Source organism: Equus asinus, chromosome 6 (genome assembly GCF_041296235.1).
Source record: "Equus asinus isolate D_3611 breed Donkey chromosome 6, EquAss-T2T_v2, whole genome shotgun sequence".
Lineage (NCBI taxonomy): Eukaryota > Metazoa > Chordata > Mammalia > Perissodactyla > Equidae > Equus > Equus asinus.
The window spans coordinates 43,460,386-43,475,996 of NC_091795.1; the positions used below are offsets into that span (position 1 = coordinate 43,460,386).

General features: G+C 37.7%; 1 protein-coding gene and 1 non-coding gene across 16 annotated transcripts in view; both read left to right on the top strand.

Moving 5' to 3' along the window:
* Positions 1-801: 801 nt before the first annotated feature.
* On the top strand, positions 802-872 carry TRNAG-CCC (transfer RNA glycine (anticodon CCC)). Its single transcript has one exon. It is a non-coding gene; the product is annotated as a tRNA-Gly (tRNA).
* A 180-nt stretch (positions 873-1,052) lies between these two features.
* TIA1 (TIA1 cytotoxic granule associated RNA binding protein) overlaps positions 1,053-15,611 on the top strand; it is a 32,423-nt gene continuing 17,864 nt past the window's right edge. For all 15 annotated transcript variants that reach the window (XR_011503945.1, XR_011503943.1, XR_011503947.1 and 12 more), the window contains exons 1-4: positions 1,053-1,430; positions 8,530-8,626; positions 14,533-14,631; positions 15,389-15,443. Coding sequence is in view for 6 of the 15 variants with exons in the window: in XM_014836694.3 (XP_014692180.1) it covers positions 1,405-1,430; positions 8,530-8,626; positions 14,533-14,631; positions 15,389-15,443 (277 nt within the window). In the remaining 9 variants the exon portion in view is untranslated. The remainder of the gene's footprint in view (positions 1,431-8,529; positions 8,627-14,532; positions 14,632-15,388; positions 15,444-15,611) is intronic.

Genomic DNA, 15,611 nt, shown 5'->3' on the forward strand with positions numbered 1-15,611 from the left:
AGTGATGGTTGCACATTTCTGTGAATACAATAAAAACCACTGAACTGTACACTTTAAATGGATGAATTGTATGTTATGTGAGTTATATCTCAAAAAACTGTTAAAAAATACTAACCACTGTTAACATTTCTCGTATTCGTCCTGAAAAGACTATTTGATGTCTTTGAATAATTTCCGAAGAATGTGTCATAGATTCTAAAGACAATTCCAAAAATGGAAATCCAAAAGTATCCTAGTCTAAAGGAATGACTTCGAAGAGGACGTCACATTTTTGAATGTGTACATTCTTCTATGTTTAAACAAAATGCGTAATGAGTACGCTGAACCACATTTCAGAGCCCTCATCTCTCTGCTTCCCTCGAAGAGGACTGAAATTTACATATCTTCTAACTCATTTGGTTTTAGGATTCTTATGATCGAGTTGCATTAAATATCTCAAGTATTTTCCAATGTACATTGAATATACCAATAAAATGCAATTATTAAAGAAAAATTCGGCAAAGATCTGGAAATATCTTCTTGACTCTCAAAAATTTGATTAACACCAAGACAAATTCTTAATGAAACTATTTTTTTAAACTAAAAAAATTTGAGTTTTTTTGTACAGAAAAAGTAGAAACAATCATTCAACTGTATTGGGATGAGAGAAAATAAATCCTTTCTTGTATCAATGAAAAACAGCAAAGTATAGACTCTCAGTAAACTTTTGTTTGTATAAGGATAAACAAATCATCCTTATATGGGAACTGACGTTTGCTTGTGTTCAGTCTTAGGATATTTCAGCGAGCCTAGCTTCCGTCAGCGCCGCTGGTGTAGTGGTATCATGCAAGATTCCCATTCTTGCGACCCGGGTTCGATTCCCGGGCGGCGCATGCAGTTTTGCCACCTTCAGAACAAGGAAACTTGAAGAGTTCTAAAAACTTCGAATTTTTAATTTCCATACAGACTTCTATTTCATTATAATTCACAGTTGAAACACTCGAATTTGGAACTGGAAGACAGAAAAGTTTCCGCAAGGCCTGAAATAGTTAATCCTTACGCCTGCGCAGTCTGAGACACCCCAGCGTCGGGTGGAAGAGCGGCTGCGCAACAAGTGAACCTATGGATTGAGGTGTAGCCTGGCGGCCGGGAGGTTGAAAGTGCAGGATTATTCCGCGCCTGCGCGGCCCGGGTCAGTTCGCTGGCTGCTCCGGGGCTCCCGGCTCGCCGCCATCTTGTATTGGGGCTTCATTGTTCGCGCTGGGCCGGCCGCTTTGGTGTAACTGCCGCCGAAAAAGGAGGCGGAGTAACCTCCGGTCAGCCGAGGAACCCCGCTATCCCGCAGCCATAGCGGCCCAAAAGATTTGGGAGGTAATAAAAGACTAGGGAGCTGGACCCGGAGGCGCGACCGCGACAGCAGCAGCCATGGAGGACGAGACGCCCAAGACTCTGTGAGTCTGGGGCAGCGCTGGGGGTGGGGGACGGGATGGTGGTGGTCCCGGAGGGAGGCCTCGGCCCTGCGCCGCTCCCCAGCCTATTGTTCTCCGAGGACGCCGCGGGGTCGTGGTTCCTCTCCTGGGCGCGCCCTGGGATGCTAGGGACGGAGAGCCGGGCAGTGAGAGGACGCGGCGCAGGGAGAGGGCTTCGACCCCCGCCGCCTTCTTCACCTGCGCGACCCCGCCGCGTGGCCTTTGGCCTCGCCACGGGCCCTCTGCGGCCTCAGGCCTGGACAGAGGACTTTTTCATTCAAACCTCTTTTTTAGAAGTCGGCGAACCTTCTTTTTTTTGTCCCTTGCTTTCCTTCTCTCTTTTCGCGCCCCTCCGTTTTGATGAACCTCTTTTGATCTGTTCAGCCGCCTCCCTTTCATTTCGCCTTGATTTCCTCCTGAAACCTTTCGTTGTCTTCTCGTTGATAGACCTTTTTCTCTTGAGGCTGCTTGTACTCCTTTTCAGTGAGGTAAAACTTGAATTCTCCCAGCTGCCAACTGGAAGGAAGCCAGATGTTTTTCTCTAACCTCTCTGGTTTTCCTTCTGTAGCTCCCCCGACCCCGATCCCGACCCCTGACCAAAAAGCCTAAAAACCGGACACGCTAAGGATTTTGAAACTGCTTTTTAGAAATGGAAATCTCACCCGGAGGTATATATCAACTGAGAGGAAGTGGATTTAATACGTTTTTATTGTCGTGTGCTACTTTTGATTGACATGTTGCTGAACCAGCGGGCAGTTTGCATGAAACCAGAATTGATAAATATCTTAACATATTTAGTCACCTCGGAGAATTTTTGGTGTTAAGTGATCTCAGTTTGGGATGTTTTCTTTGTCGTGTAGCTTCCACCATAGCATTTTCCTTTGTTTTTCGAAGTATTATCGGATGAGGTGCTCCTGCCTTTGTTGCTTTTCTCGGAAAAAAAGAAAAAGCCCGATGGGTTTTTGACATAGCTTTTTTGGTTTTATGCTTAGAATACTGGCAGTTTGAGAACTCTCTGCGTTAAAAATACCATTTTAGGTTTCTTTTTGCAGCTCTCTAGCTATTACGGTTGTTGTCATGAAGTACGGTGTAATCAGTTCTTTTTTCCATCACCAAAAAAGTTTCCATCTTGTAATCTATATGAGAAATATAGTTACACTTGTTTTCTTGATAGATTAGTAAACTTTTTTACTAGTTTACCTGGTAGTCTGTTAATCTTAAGTATCTTTTTAATAGGATGCAGCAATTAGTGCATGACCATGTTTTTTGAAAGATTACATCTGTAGATGAATACTCCCTAAACTATTAGCCTCACAGAGTTTATGGAAGCCTTTTTCCCCCTTGCCTCTTAGGTAGAAGTATGATAGCCAGCAGCATATTGGATTAAACACTGCTCATCTTTTATAATGTCTTTAAATTTAAGATGATGATTATTTTGAAATTTTTAATTTCAGAAATGGCCAGAAATATCTGGGAATGTAACCTTTTTAGTACATTGATTTGGGAATATCAAATAACGAAGACAGCTTCAGCTTTCTCAGGCCAGTCTGCAAAAGCAGGTGGTTAAACAGTACTAGCTTGGGGACAGGGGACCAACCATTGCAGGAGAAAGAAGGAAGGAAGTTTTATTCAACAGGTGCTTACTTTAATGCTTGTGATAATGTGAGTTCTGTGTTAAGTGCTTTCCAAGCTGCTTTAATCCTCATCGGAACTCTGCGGTGAATGGGCCCGTGTTTAACATGAGGAAAAGCTAAGCTTAGACTTTAAGTAACTCACGCAAGGTCATATACCTTTTTGTTCATCATCCTGCAACTCTACTGTCCTCAACTCTGAGCTCTTCCGCCTAGGACTGATTTTCCCTTGCATCCTTTACTAGAACACCCAATCCAAAAACCTCTTCCCCAAAGTAGTCGATGCTCTAACACTTCCTATTCTCTCCTCCCTTGCTTCTACTCCCTCAACCAAAACTCCCATTGTTCCAGTCAGACCGGTCTTGATTAAATATGAGTAGATACCAATCCTTAAGTTTTCCCAGCAATATTTTTACTTTTAATATAAATCGTTTGTTTTAATGACCCTGAAACTCAGGGTCTTTTAATATGTTCTTAGCACAGCGTCTGGCCCATGGCAAGTGTTGAATAAATTTGTTTTAAAAACTGGTACAATTCCTAGCAATGAATTAAGATTTTACTCATTCTTGAGGGTAAAATATAGTCTGAATCTAAGTATCACCTGTGTACTTAAATGGCTTCAGAGGAAATGCCTTCATTTGCCACAAATGAGTGTTCAGCATCGCCTTGTTAAGTTAGAGATTGCCAGTATTCAATTTCTTGTCAGCAGTACTTTCGCAATATATTGTGAGAAGTGGTTTGATTCTGGATGTGTTTTGAAAACAGAGCAACAGGAATCACCCATTGGTATGTGGGATTGTATGTGGGATGTGAGAATGAAGTCAGCAATAAGGTTTATTTACAAATGTGTAACATCAGTCATCTAAAATGTTAGTTTGTTGCAAAGTATAAGTAAAAACGAGAACAGTCTTGAGACCATGGATGTCTTAGGATGTCTTCTGGCATAGTATTAGATTCATTTGTTCAGGCTGGTTTATGTATATGGTGTGATCTCCAAGTGAAGGAGGTGCTAGCTAGTATAGTAAGAGGGTTTAAGCTATCATGCAACAAACTATCCTTTGTAAAGAGTAGACAGTTGTTAAATAATGGTAGGGTTGTGATGCTAGTGTATAGTATAAGTAAGTATTTGTTGTTCTACATACTTAAATAAGTAAAAGACATACACCTTTTCCCCATGAACTGGAGTAACTCTGGCAAAATAGGATAATTAGGACCAGATAGATACACAGCTTCCACTTTCACTGGATATTGGACTCCACTGCTGTTTACCACCAAATGGATTCTCTTTAATCTCTGCTTCTTGAAGCCCTATCTTTGTCTTCTATGTTCAGAACTGGTATCTCTAATTGACCTAGCCTAGATCACATGCAAGGGAGACTACAAAACCATATCTAGCCTTTTCAGCTTCTTTAGAGGAGTCAGGCTCTGCCACAGGATGAAGATTTCTCTCAAAGTAGGAAGGAGGGGGTCAGCCCCATGGCCGAGTAGTTAAGTTCACGTGGTCCACTTCAGTGGCCCAGGGTTTCACCGGTTTGGATCCTGGGCGCGGACCTGACACCACTCATCAGGCCATGTTGAGGTGGCATCCCACATAGCACAGCCAGAAGGACCTACAACTACAATAAACACCTATGTACCGGGGGGCTTTAGGGAGAAGAAGAAGAAGAAGAAAATAGGAAGGAAGATGTTTGGCAGCCAAAAATAAATAATTCACTACACAGGTGTAACTTAAATCCATACTATTAGTAGGAAATCCTTGGGCTTCAGTAACAATAATATATTACAAAGTATTGAACAACTAAAGAAACATAAAAATGAGAATGAACTTTTTAAAGTACTAGCATTCTACAAACTATAAGAAACTTATTTTTCCATTGAAAGTATCTTGATTATAAAAAGGGACTGCAGAATTCAGATTTGGGCTTTCTGTCTCAAACTAGTATTTATTTAGCAAGTAGACTTGGAAAGTAATAGCATCTTAAGTTGTTTGGAAAATTTGAGGTATTAGTGATTTACTTACTGGTAAAAAGCAAAGACTAATTTAATGGATTATTTTTATTTACACAAGGAAGAAAAGTTTCTTGTCATTTGATTTCTTTGATATGAATGTTATATATGTTACTTGTAGTTTATTGTATTCCTGTCAGAGGTTGAGAACAAGTTGTTCATGTGATTTTCTCTGAAGAGCATTTCTCTAAACACCTGTGCATAGAGTTAATTGGTAGAGGCTCCTGGAGCTTATAGTATATACAACAGGCCACGTTAAATAAACAAATATAAAGACAATACAAACTCTGGTGCTTTTTAAAGTAGCTTATTTTTTTTTATTACCTATCTTCAAATGAGGTATATCACTCAGAAAATATTTCTCAGAAAGTCTTAGATGATTTTGCAAAGAGTAATTAATAGAACTCAGGTTCCCTAAATAGTGTCCACTTGCCACTAGATTATCTAGCTTTAGGAAAGTAGATGTTAGAATTAACTTTCAGAAGAGCCATTTTATTCATTTAGACATATGCAATCCTGAGAAGTTTTTTTTCTTTTAAAGATTTTGTTTTTTTCCTTTTTCTCCCCAAAGCCCCCCGGTACATAATTGTATATTCTTAGTTGTGGGTCCTTCTAGTTGTGGCATGTGGGATGCTGCCTCAGCGTGGTTTGATGAGCAGTGCCATGTCCGCACCCAGGATTCCAACCGACGAAGCACTGGGCCGACTGCAGCGGAGTGCGCGAACTTAACCACTCAGCCACGGGGCCAGCCCCCCAATCCTGAGAATTTCTTATAGGCACAAGAGTCAGACAAGAATCGATATAGAATAGTTGCAGAGATGGTACAGAGTTCTCACATAACCTTCACCCAGATTCCCTTAATGTCAACATCTTACATAACTATGGTATGGTTATCAAAACTACAAGCTTTCTGGGGCTGGCCTGGTGTAGTAGTGGTTAAATTCATGTGCTCCGCTTCGGCGCCCAGGGTTCACAGGTTTGGATCCTGGGCGCAGACCTAGCACTACTTGTGAAGCCATGCTGTGGCAGCATCCCTCATAAAATAGAGGAAGATTGGCACAGATGTTAGCGACAGTCTTCCTCACAAAAAAAAAGTTAAAAAACCCTACAAGCTTTATTCCAGTTTCTCCACTTTTTCCACTGATGTCCTTTTTATATTCCAGGATGCAGTCAAAGATAAGACATTGCATTTAGTCGTCCTCTCTCTTTACTCTCCTTTAATATGTCAGACGTCTTTCCTGCCCATGGCACTTTTTAAGGGTGCTGTTTCTCCATGGTACAATCTGTTTCTCCCACTATACAGTGACTGTGTACTTTTTTTCTCTACATACTCTAGTAATTAGAATTAAGTCACAAAGACTAGCCCACACTCAAGAAGAGGGAATGAAGCTCCACTTCGCAGAAGGGGGTATCAAAGAAATTGTGGACATATTTTATTTGGACATATTTTAAAACAACCAGTTCATTGGTTAAAACCAATAATATCTTAGAGGAGATATTTTGAAGCTCTACATATATCCTATTTCTCCTTAGAGTTTCATCAACCATAAAAGATCCATGGGTGGATCTTGCCAGTAGCAGTCATTACTGTGGTGTTTTGATGGTGATTTCCCTCATTCCTTCTACATTTATAAATTAGAGTTCTTCAAGAAAAAAGCTGTTTTCTCCCTGATCAGGATCCAGTCAAAGAATGTTCATTGTATTTGGTTGTCAGTGTCAAAATTTTAAGTTCCTTTTAATCAAAAACAGTCCTCCTTTTTTTTTAGGATAATTTTTTTGAAGACATCAAGCAAGTTGTCTTATACAGTATCCCATTTGTGGATTTGTGTAATTGTTTTTATATGCCCAGTATTGTACACTTAGATCTAAATTTAAGCTTGACTAGATTCAGGTTAAAGCTTTTTGATTTGAATACTTCATAGGTGATATTGTATAATTCATATTGTACATAGTGTCTTGTTGTCCATCTGAAAAATGGTTTAAAGTTTGATCACTGGGTCAAAGTGGTAAATGACCAAAGCTCTTACTTTTTTAAGGTAGGGTTTTCCCTTTGGCCACTGTTAAGTAATCTTTGTGATAACTTTGTTACCCTGCAGGTATCCATTTTCACACCAAACTTTCATCTAATGTTTCTGCATCTGTTAATGATTCTTGCCTGAATCAGTTATTTCATTAGGGCTTACACATTATTAATTTAATGTGTTAATGCTGTCTATGTTTATTGACTAGCATTTCTCTGTAAAGAAGAGCTTTTCCCTCATCAGCCAGAGCTATTAGATTACACTGTAATGGAGTTTTCAGAATAAAGATTTGGTGTAATGATAACCTCCAGTACTGGAAAAATTGCTGTTGGATAGCTGTTGCTGTTGCTTTTTTGAGTATCATTATTCTACCTGATCTTTAAATGTTATTCATTGTTCCTTGAAACTCAGCACTTTGACCTTTGCCATTTTAACCTATTCCACTGCCTTTGTGGTAAGCGCTCAATATGTTTATTGAACGGGTAAGTGGAAGGAAGGAATTAACACTTTCCGTCATGTATAGATGTTTATTTTTCTGGAGAGAGAGTCCATACCTTTCATCATTGTTCTCTGAAGGATTCTTGGCAGAAGAATAAGAAACTGTGGTTGTTGGGAGACTGCATTCTCTGATTTCAGAAGTGATAACTTCTGTCACTGACCTGTCTAGAGGCAATCTAATTTCAAAAGTCCCATTTTGAAAATTTATTTATTTAAACCTTTTAAATAAAGATCATCCCAGTCGTGTGATCGTGGAATACACTGTTTACAGTAATTAAGTGTGTTGGTTACTAATTCATGTTATCTGTGGAAGGTCTGTCCTGGAATCTTTCTCCTCACTCTCCACTTCCACTGATCAGTGATACTCATTGAAAGGTTTCCCATCCCTTTGTGAGTATGCATAACACCTGAGAAGTGATTTACTCATGATTTCTCAAAAATATGTTTATTGTGTAAACCAAAGTATACCTATATTGGACTCTGTTAGGGGAATCATGAATTAAAAATGGAAGAAAATTTACTCATTAATACTGTAAAAGTAGAAGTAATTGCAAAGCTTCTCAGGATTTATTGTATAAAATGTTCTGTGTGTCCCGTGATTCATTTGAGAGATTTTTAAGCATATCTTCCTAGGGTAAACCTAGAAACTTAGAAACAAACAGGTTTAATTTGCAAACCTTGACTAACACACACACATGCTTCCCCTCTACTAACAGTGTCTAATATATTTGCAGGTAACATACCTTGCATCTGTTTTGAAAGAGGTTTTGAAGTTTTGGCAAATTTTTATAAGCTATTCCCAAATAATGTAGTTTAAGGCAAATATCTACCTATTCCCAAAGTTTATTTTTCAGTAAGCAACTTTAGAAACTGATGCAAAAGAAGCAAATTTAAGATGGTAAATTGTGTTTCTTTGTGTTTCAGGTATGTCGGTAACCTTTCCAGAGATGTGACAGAAGCTCTAATTCTCCAGCTCTTTAGCCAGATTGGACCTTGTAAAAACTGCAAAATGATTATGGATGTAAGGGTATTTTACTTAGTTAACTTTCTTCTTTTTTTAAAAAACATTATTTAAATCTATTACTTCCAGGAACTCTTAGTTTATGCAGTGTAACGTTGGGATTTTAGTGAATTTGTAATAATTTGGCCACTGACTTTAATTTGTTTTACTAAATAAAGGAAGAAGAGAATAGAACTAATGATTTCTAGAGCAGGTGAGAACTATGGGTAGGCTCTTGTTTTAAGTGCCTTGAGGCATCAGAATTGTTTATTTTATATGTGGTGTCAGTTGATTAGCTAGTCTAGAAATTCAGTTATTACAATTAAATTGGGAAATTGGGTCAAAAAATAATAGACATTTGATACTGTGAAATTGTTTGTTTTTAACTTTATTTTTAAAGGTCATTATTTCAAGTTTTTCTTGCATCGCGGCAGTTCCCATCCATCAGACCTTTATATTTAGAAAAAACATTGAATTCATTCATCTAATTGGTGTTAATCCTGAATTATAACGTATATAAAAAGACAAAGTTTTTTTGATGGGAAAGAGTGCTGAAGAGAAATCTTTTATCCTATGGTCTCTTCTTCTTGTAAACTTTTGGTTTTCTTTTCCCCAGGAAAGAAAATCAGAGATGTGTCTGTGTATTTGCTACTTTCTTTTCTATTGTATGCCAATGTAACTCTTTTTGCTGTGTATTTGAAAAATTGTTTAGTCAATTGATTTTGGTTTGTTCTTAGATTTTAAAATGTCAGGCCTTTCTCTGAATGATACAGGGTCATCTACTTATAATATAGATGGATTCAACAGATGTTTTTGTCCTTTACACTCTTAAGTGTTTTCTTAACACATTTAATATCTGTATGCCTTTGGATAAAGAAGAAAAGATCCCTGTACCCATAGAGAAAGATAAGAGGGAGAGACAGGAAAATGATGGAGAATTTAAAACCAGTCTTTCCTTGATCTGGGTCTCCTTCCTTATCCCAGTAATAGCATTTATGCAATGCTTGCTACCTATTATTATTCTAATTCTGATGCATTATCACAAATGCTCAATAGAAACGTTATAAAGCAGATGTTATTCCCATTTAATATATGCAGAAATGAGGCAGAGCAAGGATGTAAACCCAGATTGATCTATCTGAATATGAATCCTGTCCATTGGTTTGAACGCTGCTATTCTGTCCCTGTCTGTGTCATTCTGGATATTTGCCTGGTAAAGATCACTAGGCAAAATGTTAAGGGCTGCCTGACCTACAGAAAAGGCTGACTAGGTGCAGGCCCGGTGGCCTAGTGGTTAAGTTCACGCACTCCACTTTGGCGGCCCGGGGTTTGCAGGTTCGGATCTCGGGCGCGGATCTATATACTGCCCATCAGGCCATGCAGCATCCTGGATACAAAATGGAGGAAGATTGGCACAGATGTTAGCTCAGAGACAATCCTCAAGCAAGAGGTGCAGGATTGGCAGTGAATGTTACCTTAGGGCCAGTCTTCCTCACAAAAAGAAAAAAGAAAAGGCTAACTAGGTTAGCCTCTGCCACTTTGTATAAGTTTTGAATTGATGTCCCTATTTATGAATTTTATGCTCCTTGGAGTATAAAGGCTGATAATGTGTATGCTTAGATTCTTTTTATCTAAAAAGTACAGTTTTTTCTGGGTACAAATTAAGTAAAATGAACGTTCTTTTTTATTTGATTGCTCTTCTCTTAAGTGTAAGCTACCTTTCCTAACCACCTTCTGATGCCTGTCAACACTGATCTTTGTAGGAGAATTTGCATTTTGTGCTGTTAGTTTGAATTATACAATTTTTAAAACATTCTTTTAATCCCTAATGTTTTTAAAATAAAATAATGGATAATCTCAATATCATCAATTTTGTGGTTGCCTCCTTGCTCTAAAATTCTTTTTTTTCCCTTAAAGATTGGCACCTGAGCTAACATGTGTTGCCAGTCTTTCTTTCCTTCTTCTTCTTCTTCTTCTTCTTCTTCTTCTTTTCCTTCTCCTCCTCCTCCTCCCCAAAGCACCCCCAGTAGATACTTGTATATTCTAGTTGTGCTATGTGGGACGCCGCCTCAGCATTGCCTGATGAGTGGTGCTAGGTCCACGCCCAGGATCCAAACCGGCAAAACCCTGGGCTGCCGAAGCAGAGCACACGAACTTCACCACTCAGCCATGGGGCTGACCCTTAAAATTCTTAAAATCATTGCCAGTGACTTTTTTAAACTGTTAATTGTGCTTGAAACAAGATGGTATATTTCTTTATTCTAGTATCATTCTAGTCTTTTGAATTAGTTTCTTATTTTAACAATTCTGCTGAGGAGATTATGGAAGGAATTTCAAAATGGACTGTAAAGTCATTTGGTATTTTGCACTTGATAGGTGTAAAATATTGAGTGTTTTTTCTGCTTCTTTAATTTACATGAAACATATAGCTTCATTTATCATCATACCTCAGTTACTTGGAACACTAACAGAAAAGAAGAGAGAATTTTATTTTTGAGGTCATAATAGTTTATAACATTGTGAAATTTCTGTTGTACATTATTTTTTGTCAGTTGACGTATCTACATGCCCCTTCACTCCTTGTGCCCACAGCCCAGCCCCCTTCCCCTCTGATAACCCCTAAACTGTTCTCTTTGTCCATGTGTTAGTTTATCTTCCACATATGAGTGAAATCACATGGTGTTTGTCTTTCTCTGTCTGGCTTATTTCGCTTAACATAATACCCTCAAGGTCCATCCATGTTGTTGCTAATGGGATAATTTAGTCTTTTTTATGGCTGAGTAGTATTCCATTGTGCATATATACCACATCTTCTTATCCAATCATCAGTCAGTGGGCACTTGAGTTGCTTCCATTTCTTGGCTATAGTGAATAATGCTGCAGTGAACATAGGGGTGCATGTGTCTCTTTAAATTGTTGATTTCAGGTTCTTTGGATAAATACCCAGTAGTGGGATAGCTGGGTTGTATGGTATTTTGATTTTTAACTCTTTGAGAAATCTCCATACTATTTTCCATAGTGGCTGCACCAGTTTGCATTCCACCAGCAGTGTATGAGGGTTCCCTTTTCTCCATGTCCTCTCAAACATTTGTTATTTTTTTGTCTTGGTGATTTATAGTCATTCTCATGGATATAAGGTGATATCTTAGTGTAGTTTTATTTGCATTTCCCTGATGGTTAGTGATGTTGAGCATCTTTTCATGTGCCTATTGGCCATCTGTATATCTTCTTTGGAGAAATGTCTGTTCATATTCTTTGCCCATTTTTTGATCAGGTGGTTTGGTTTTTTGTTGTTGAGTTGTGTGAGTTCTTTATATATTTTGGAGGTTAACCTCTTTCAGATATATGATTTGCATATATTTTCTCCCAGTTGGTGGGTTGTCTTTTCATTTTATTCCTGGTTTCCTTTGCCTTGCAGAAGCTCTTTAGTCTGATGAAGTCCCACTTGGTTATTTTTTCTTTTGTTTCCCTGTCCAAGTAGACATGGTATTCTAAAAGAACCTTCTAAGACCAATGTCAAAGAGTGTACTGCCTTTATTTTTTTCTAGAAGTTTTATGGTTTCAGGTCTTACCTTCAAGTCTGATCCATTTTGAGTTTATTTTTGTGAATGGCATAAGAGAATCGTCTACTCTCATTCTTTTACATGTGACTGTCCAGTTTTCCCAGTACCCATTTGTTGAAGAGACTTTCCTTTCTCCATTGTATGTTCTCAGCTCCTTTGTCGAAGATTAGCTGTCTGTAGATGTGTGGTTTTATTTCTGGGCTTTCAATTCTGTTCTATTGATATGTGTGCCTGTTTTTGTATCAGTACCATGCTGTTTTGATTACTATAGCTCTGTAACGTATTTTGAAGTCAGGGATTGTGATGCCTCCAGCTTTGTTCTTTTTTCTGAGGATTGCTTTAGCTATTTAGGGTCTTTTGTTACCCACGTGAATTTTAGGATTCTTTGTTCTATTTCCGTGAAGACTGTCATTGGGATTGTGATTGGAATTGCATTGAATCTGTAGATTGCTTTAGCTAGTATGGACGTTTTAACTATATTTATTCCTCCAGTCCATGTGCATGGAGTATCTTTCCATTTCTTTATATCATCATCGATTTCTTTCAATAATGTCTTATGGTTTTCATCATATAGGTCTTTCGCCTCTTTGGTTAAATTTATTCCTAGATATTTTATTCTTTTTGTTGGAGATTGTAAATGGGATTGTATTCTTGAGTTCTGTTTCTGTTCGTTTGTTATTAGAGTATAGAAATGCTGCTGATTTTCAAAGTTGACTTTGTACCCTGCAACTTTGCTGTAGTTGTTGATTATTTCTAATAGTTTTCCGATGGATTCTTTAGAGTTTGCTATATATAAAATCATGTCGTCTGCAGACAGTGAGAGTTTCACTTCTTCAGTGCCTATTTGGATTCCTTTTATTTCTTTGTCTTGCCTAATTGCTCTGGCCAAAACCTCCAGTACTACGTTGACTAACAGGTGAGAGTTGGCACCCTTGTCTTGTTCCTGTTCTCAGAGAGATGGCTTTCGGTTTTTCCTGGTTGAGTATGATGTTGGCTGTGAGTTTGTTTTATATGGCCTTTGTTATGTTGAGGTACTTTCCTTCTATACCCATTTTATTGAGAGTTTTTGTTATAAATGGATGTGGATCTTGTCAAATACTTTCTCTGCATCTGTTGAGATGGTCATGTGGTTTTTATTCCTCATTTTGTTAATGTGGTATATCACATTGTTTAATTTGCACATGTTGAACCATCCTTGTGTCCCTGGTATAAATCCCATTTGATCATGGTGTATGATCTTTTTAATGTATTGCTGTCTTCAGTGTGCCAGTATTTTGTTGAGGATTTTTGCATCTATGTTCATCAGTGATACTGGCCTATAATTTTCCTTCTTTGTGTTTCCTCCTCTGGCTTTGGTATCAGGGGGATGTTAACCTTGTAGAATATGTTAGGAAGTGTTCCATCTTCCTCAGTTTTTTGGAATAGTTTGAGAAGGATGGGTATTAAATCTTCTTTGAATGTTTGGTAGAATTTTCCAGAGAAGGCATCTGGTCTTGGGCTTTTATTTTCTGGGAGGTTTTTGATTACTCTTTCAATCTCTTTACTTGTGATTGGTCTACTCAGAGTCTCTATTTCTTCTTTCAGTTTTGGGAGGTTGTATGTGTCTAAGAATTTATTTCTTCCCTATTGTCCAATTTGTTGGCATATAGTTTTTCATAGTATTCTCTTGTAATCCTTTGTATTTCTGTGGTATCCATTGTAATTTCTAGAGGAGAGAATTTTTAAAAGACTGCTAAGCAGACAAAAATTTAATGTTAGAAAATCCACATTCTAAAACTTATTCTAAAACTTTACTTACCAAAGAACCTCTTCAGATTTCAAAGCCTATTTACTTATGTTTTAGAAACAGTTTTAAGAAGGTTGGCTGGCATTTTCTGCTGCTCAGCTAGTTAGAAGCAGCAAGGATATATGCACGTTTATAGCAATAAAAAGTAACATGTAACATGGAAGGGACAGAAAAATTATTAAAAGCCAACACCAAGACTTGAGAACATAGGAGTATAGCCAGACTTAACCTCTGTAGCTTAAAGAAGTGATTATATTATATGGTGATGGGGAGAACACACACACACACACGTGTATATATATAATATAGCTATATATTCATCCATTCATAATTAGGACACTTAGTCATTAGTAAAAGATTAAATTATATATACTAGTATACTATGACTTGTTGAAGAAGACAGCTTTCTATAAAAATAGTTCATTTTTGAGTGTTCACTTCCTTAGCTAAAGATTTACTTGTGGAATGGACCCTTCATTCTCCATGGCCTGATAACTGAGGTGTATAAAACTTTCCATAATTTTAAGTTAATGGGAATATAAAACTTAAAATTGGCTTTTGTGTTCCTCCTTCAACAGACAGCTGGAAATGATCCATATTGTTTTGTGGAGTTTTATGAGCATCGTCATGCAGCTGCAGCACTAGCTGCTATGAATGGGCGGAAGATAATGGGTAAGGTAAGCTGTCATAATTAAAGGTGACTTGCACTGGAAAATTTTAAGTTGCATATAGCTTGTTTCCTTTTTAGAAGCATTTTATTCACTTTACAGCAAAAGATCACATGTAATGTTAAAAAGATGAGATAAAGCTTTTAGAGGGTGTGTTTATATTAGTATCCTTCATGGTGACTTGCACCTGATAAATACTAAAATATTTGTTGAATTACTCAAGCCTGGATGAAACATCTAGGACAATTGGATACTAATGGGGAAGAATAAAAGGAAAAAAATTTATTGGTACTTTAGATAAGAAAGGTTAGTTGAATGTTAACAGAGAAGTATGTTAAATTAGCGTTTGTCAGCATTATTTGGGTCAGTGTAGGTTAAAAGATAAGTATTGAAACTTTGACCAGAACTGGTATCCCCTTGAGTGTTTCATCTCAAACACACAGGGGCCAGCCCCGTGGCCGAGTGGTTAAGTTCATGTGCTCTGCTTCGGTGGCCCAGGGTTTTGCTGGTTCAGATCCTAGGCGTGGACGTGACACTGCTCATCAAGCCACACTGAGGCGGTGTCCCACATGCCACAACTAGAAGGACCCACAACTAAAAATATGCAACTATGTACCGGGGGGCTTTGGGGAGAAGAAGGAAAAATTTAAACAAAAAAACAGTCTTTGAACAAACACCTTCCTATGTGTTCATAGATGCAAATGTTGTAATATCTTATTTTGAGCTCTTTATTTTATGGAGTATAAATGTAGAAAAATTTTTTTAGGAAGTCAAAGTGAATTGGGCAACAACCCCCAGCAGTCAAAAGAAAGATACAAGCAGTAAGTATATTTTATACTCTTTGAACGTTTGTTTTTATTGTACACAGTAGTTTTATTGTAAAGCATATAAACATCATACATGTTTGCAGTAATGTTTTGATCGTTATCCTAAGATATGATTGAATGTGTTTGTGTTAATAAATTTAAGAACAAATCTAATCTTTGTCA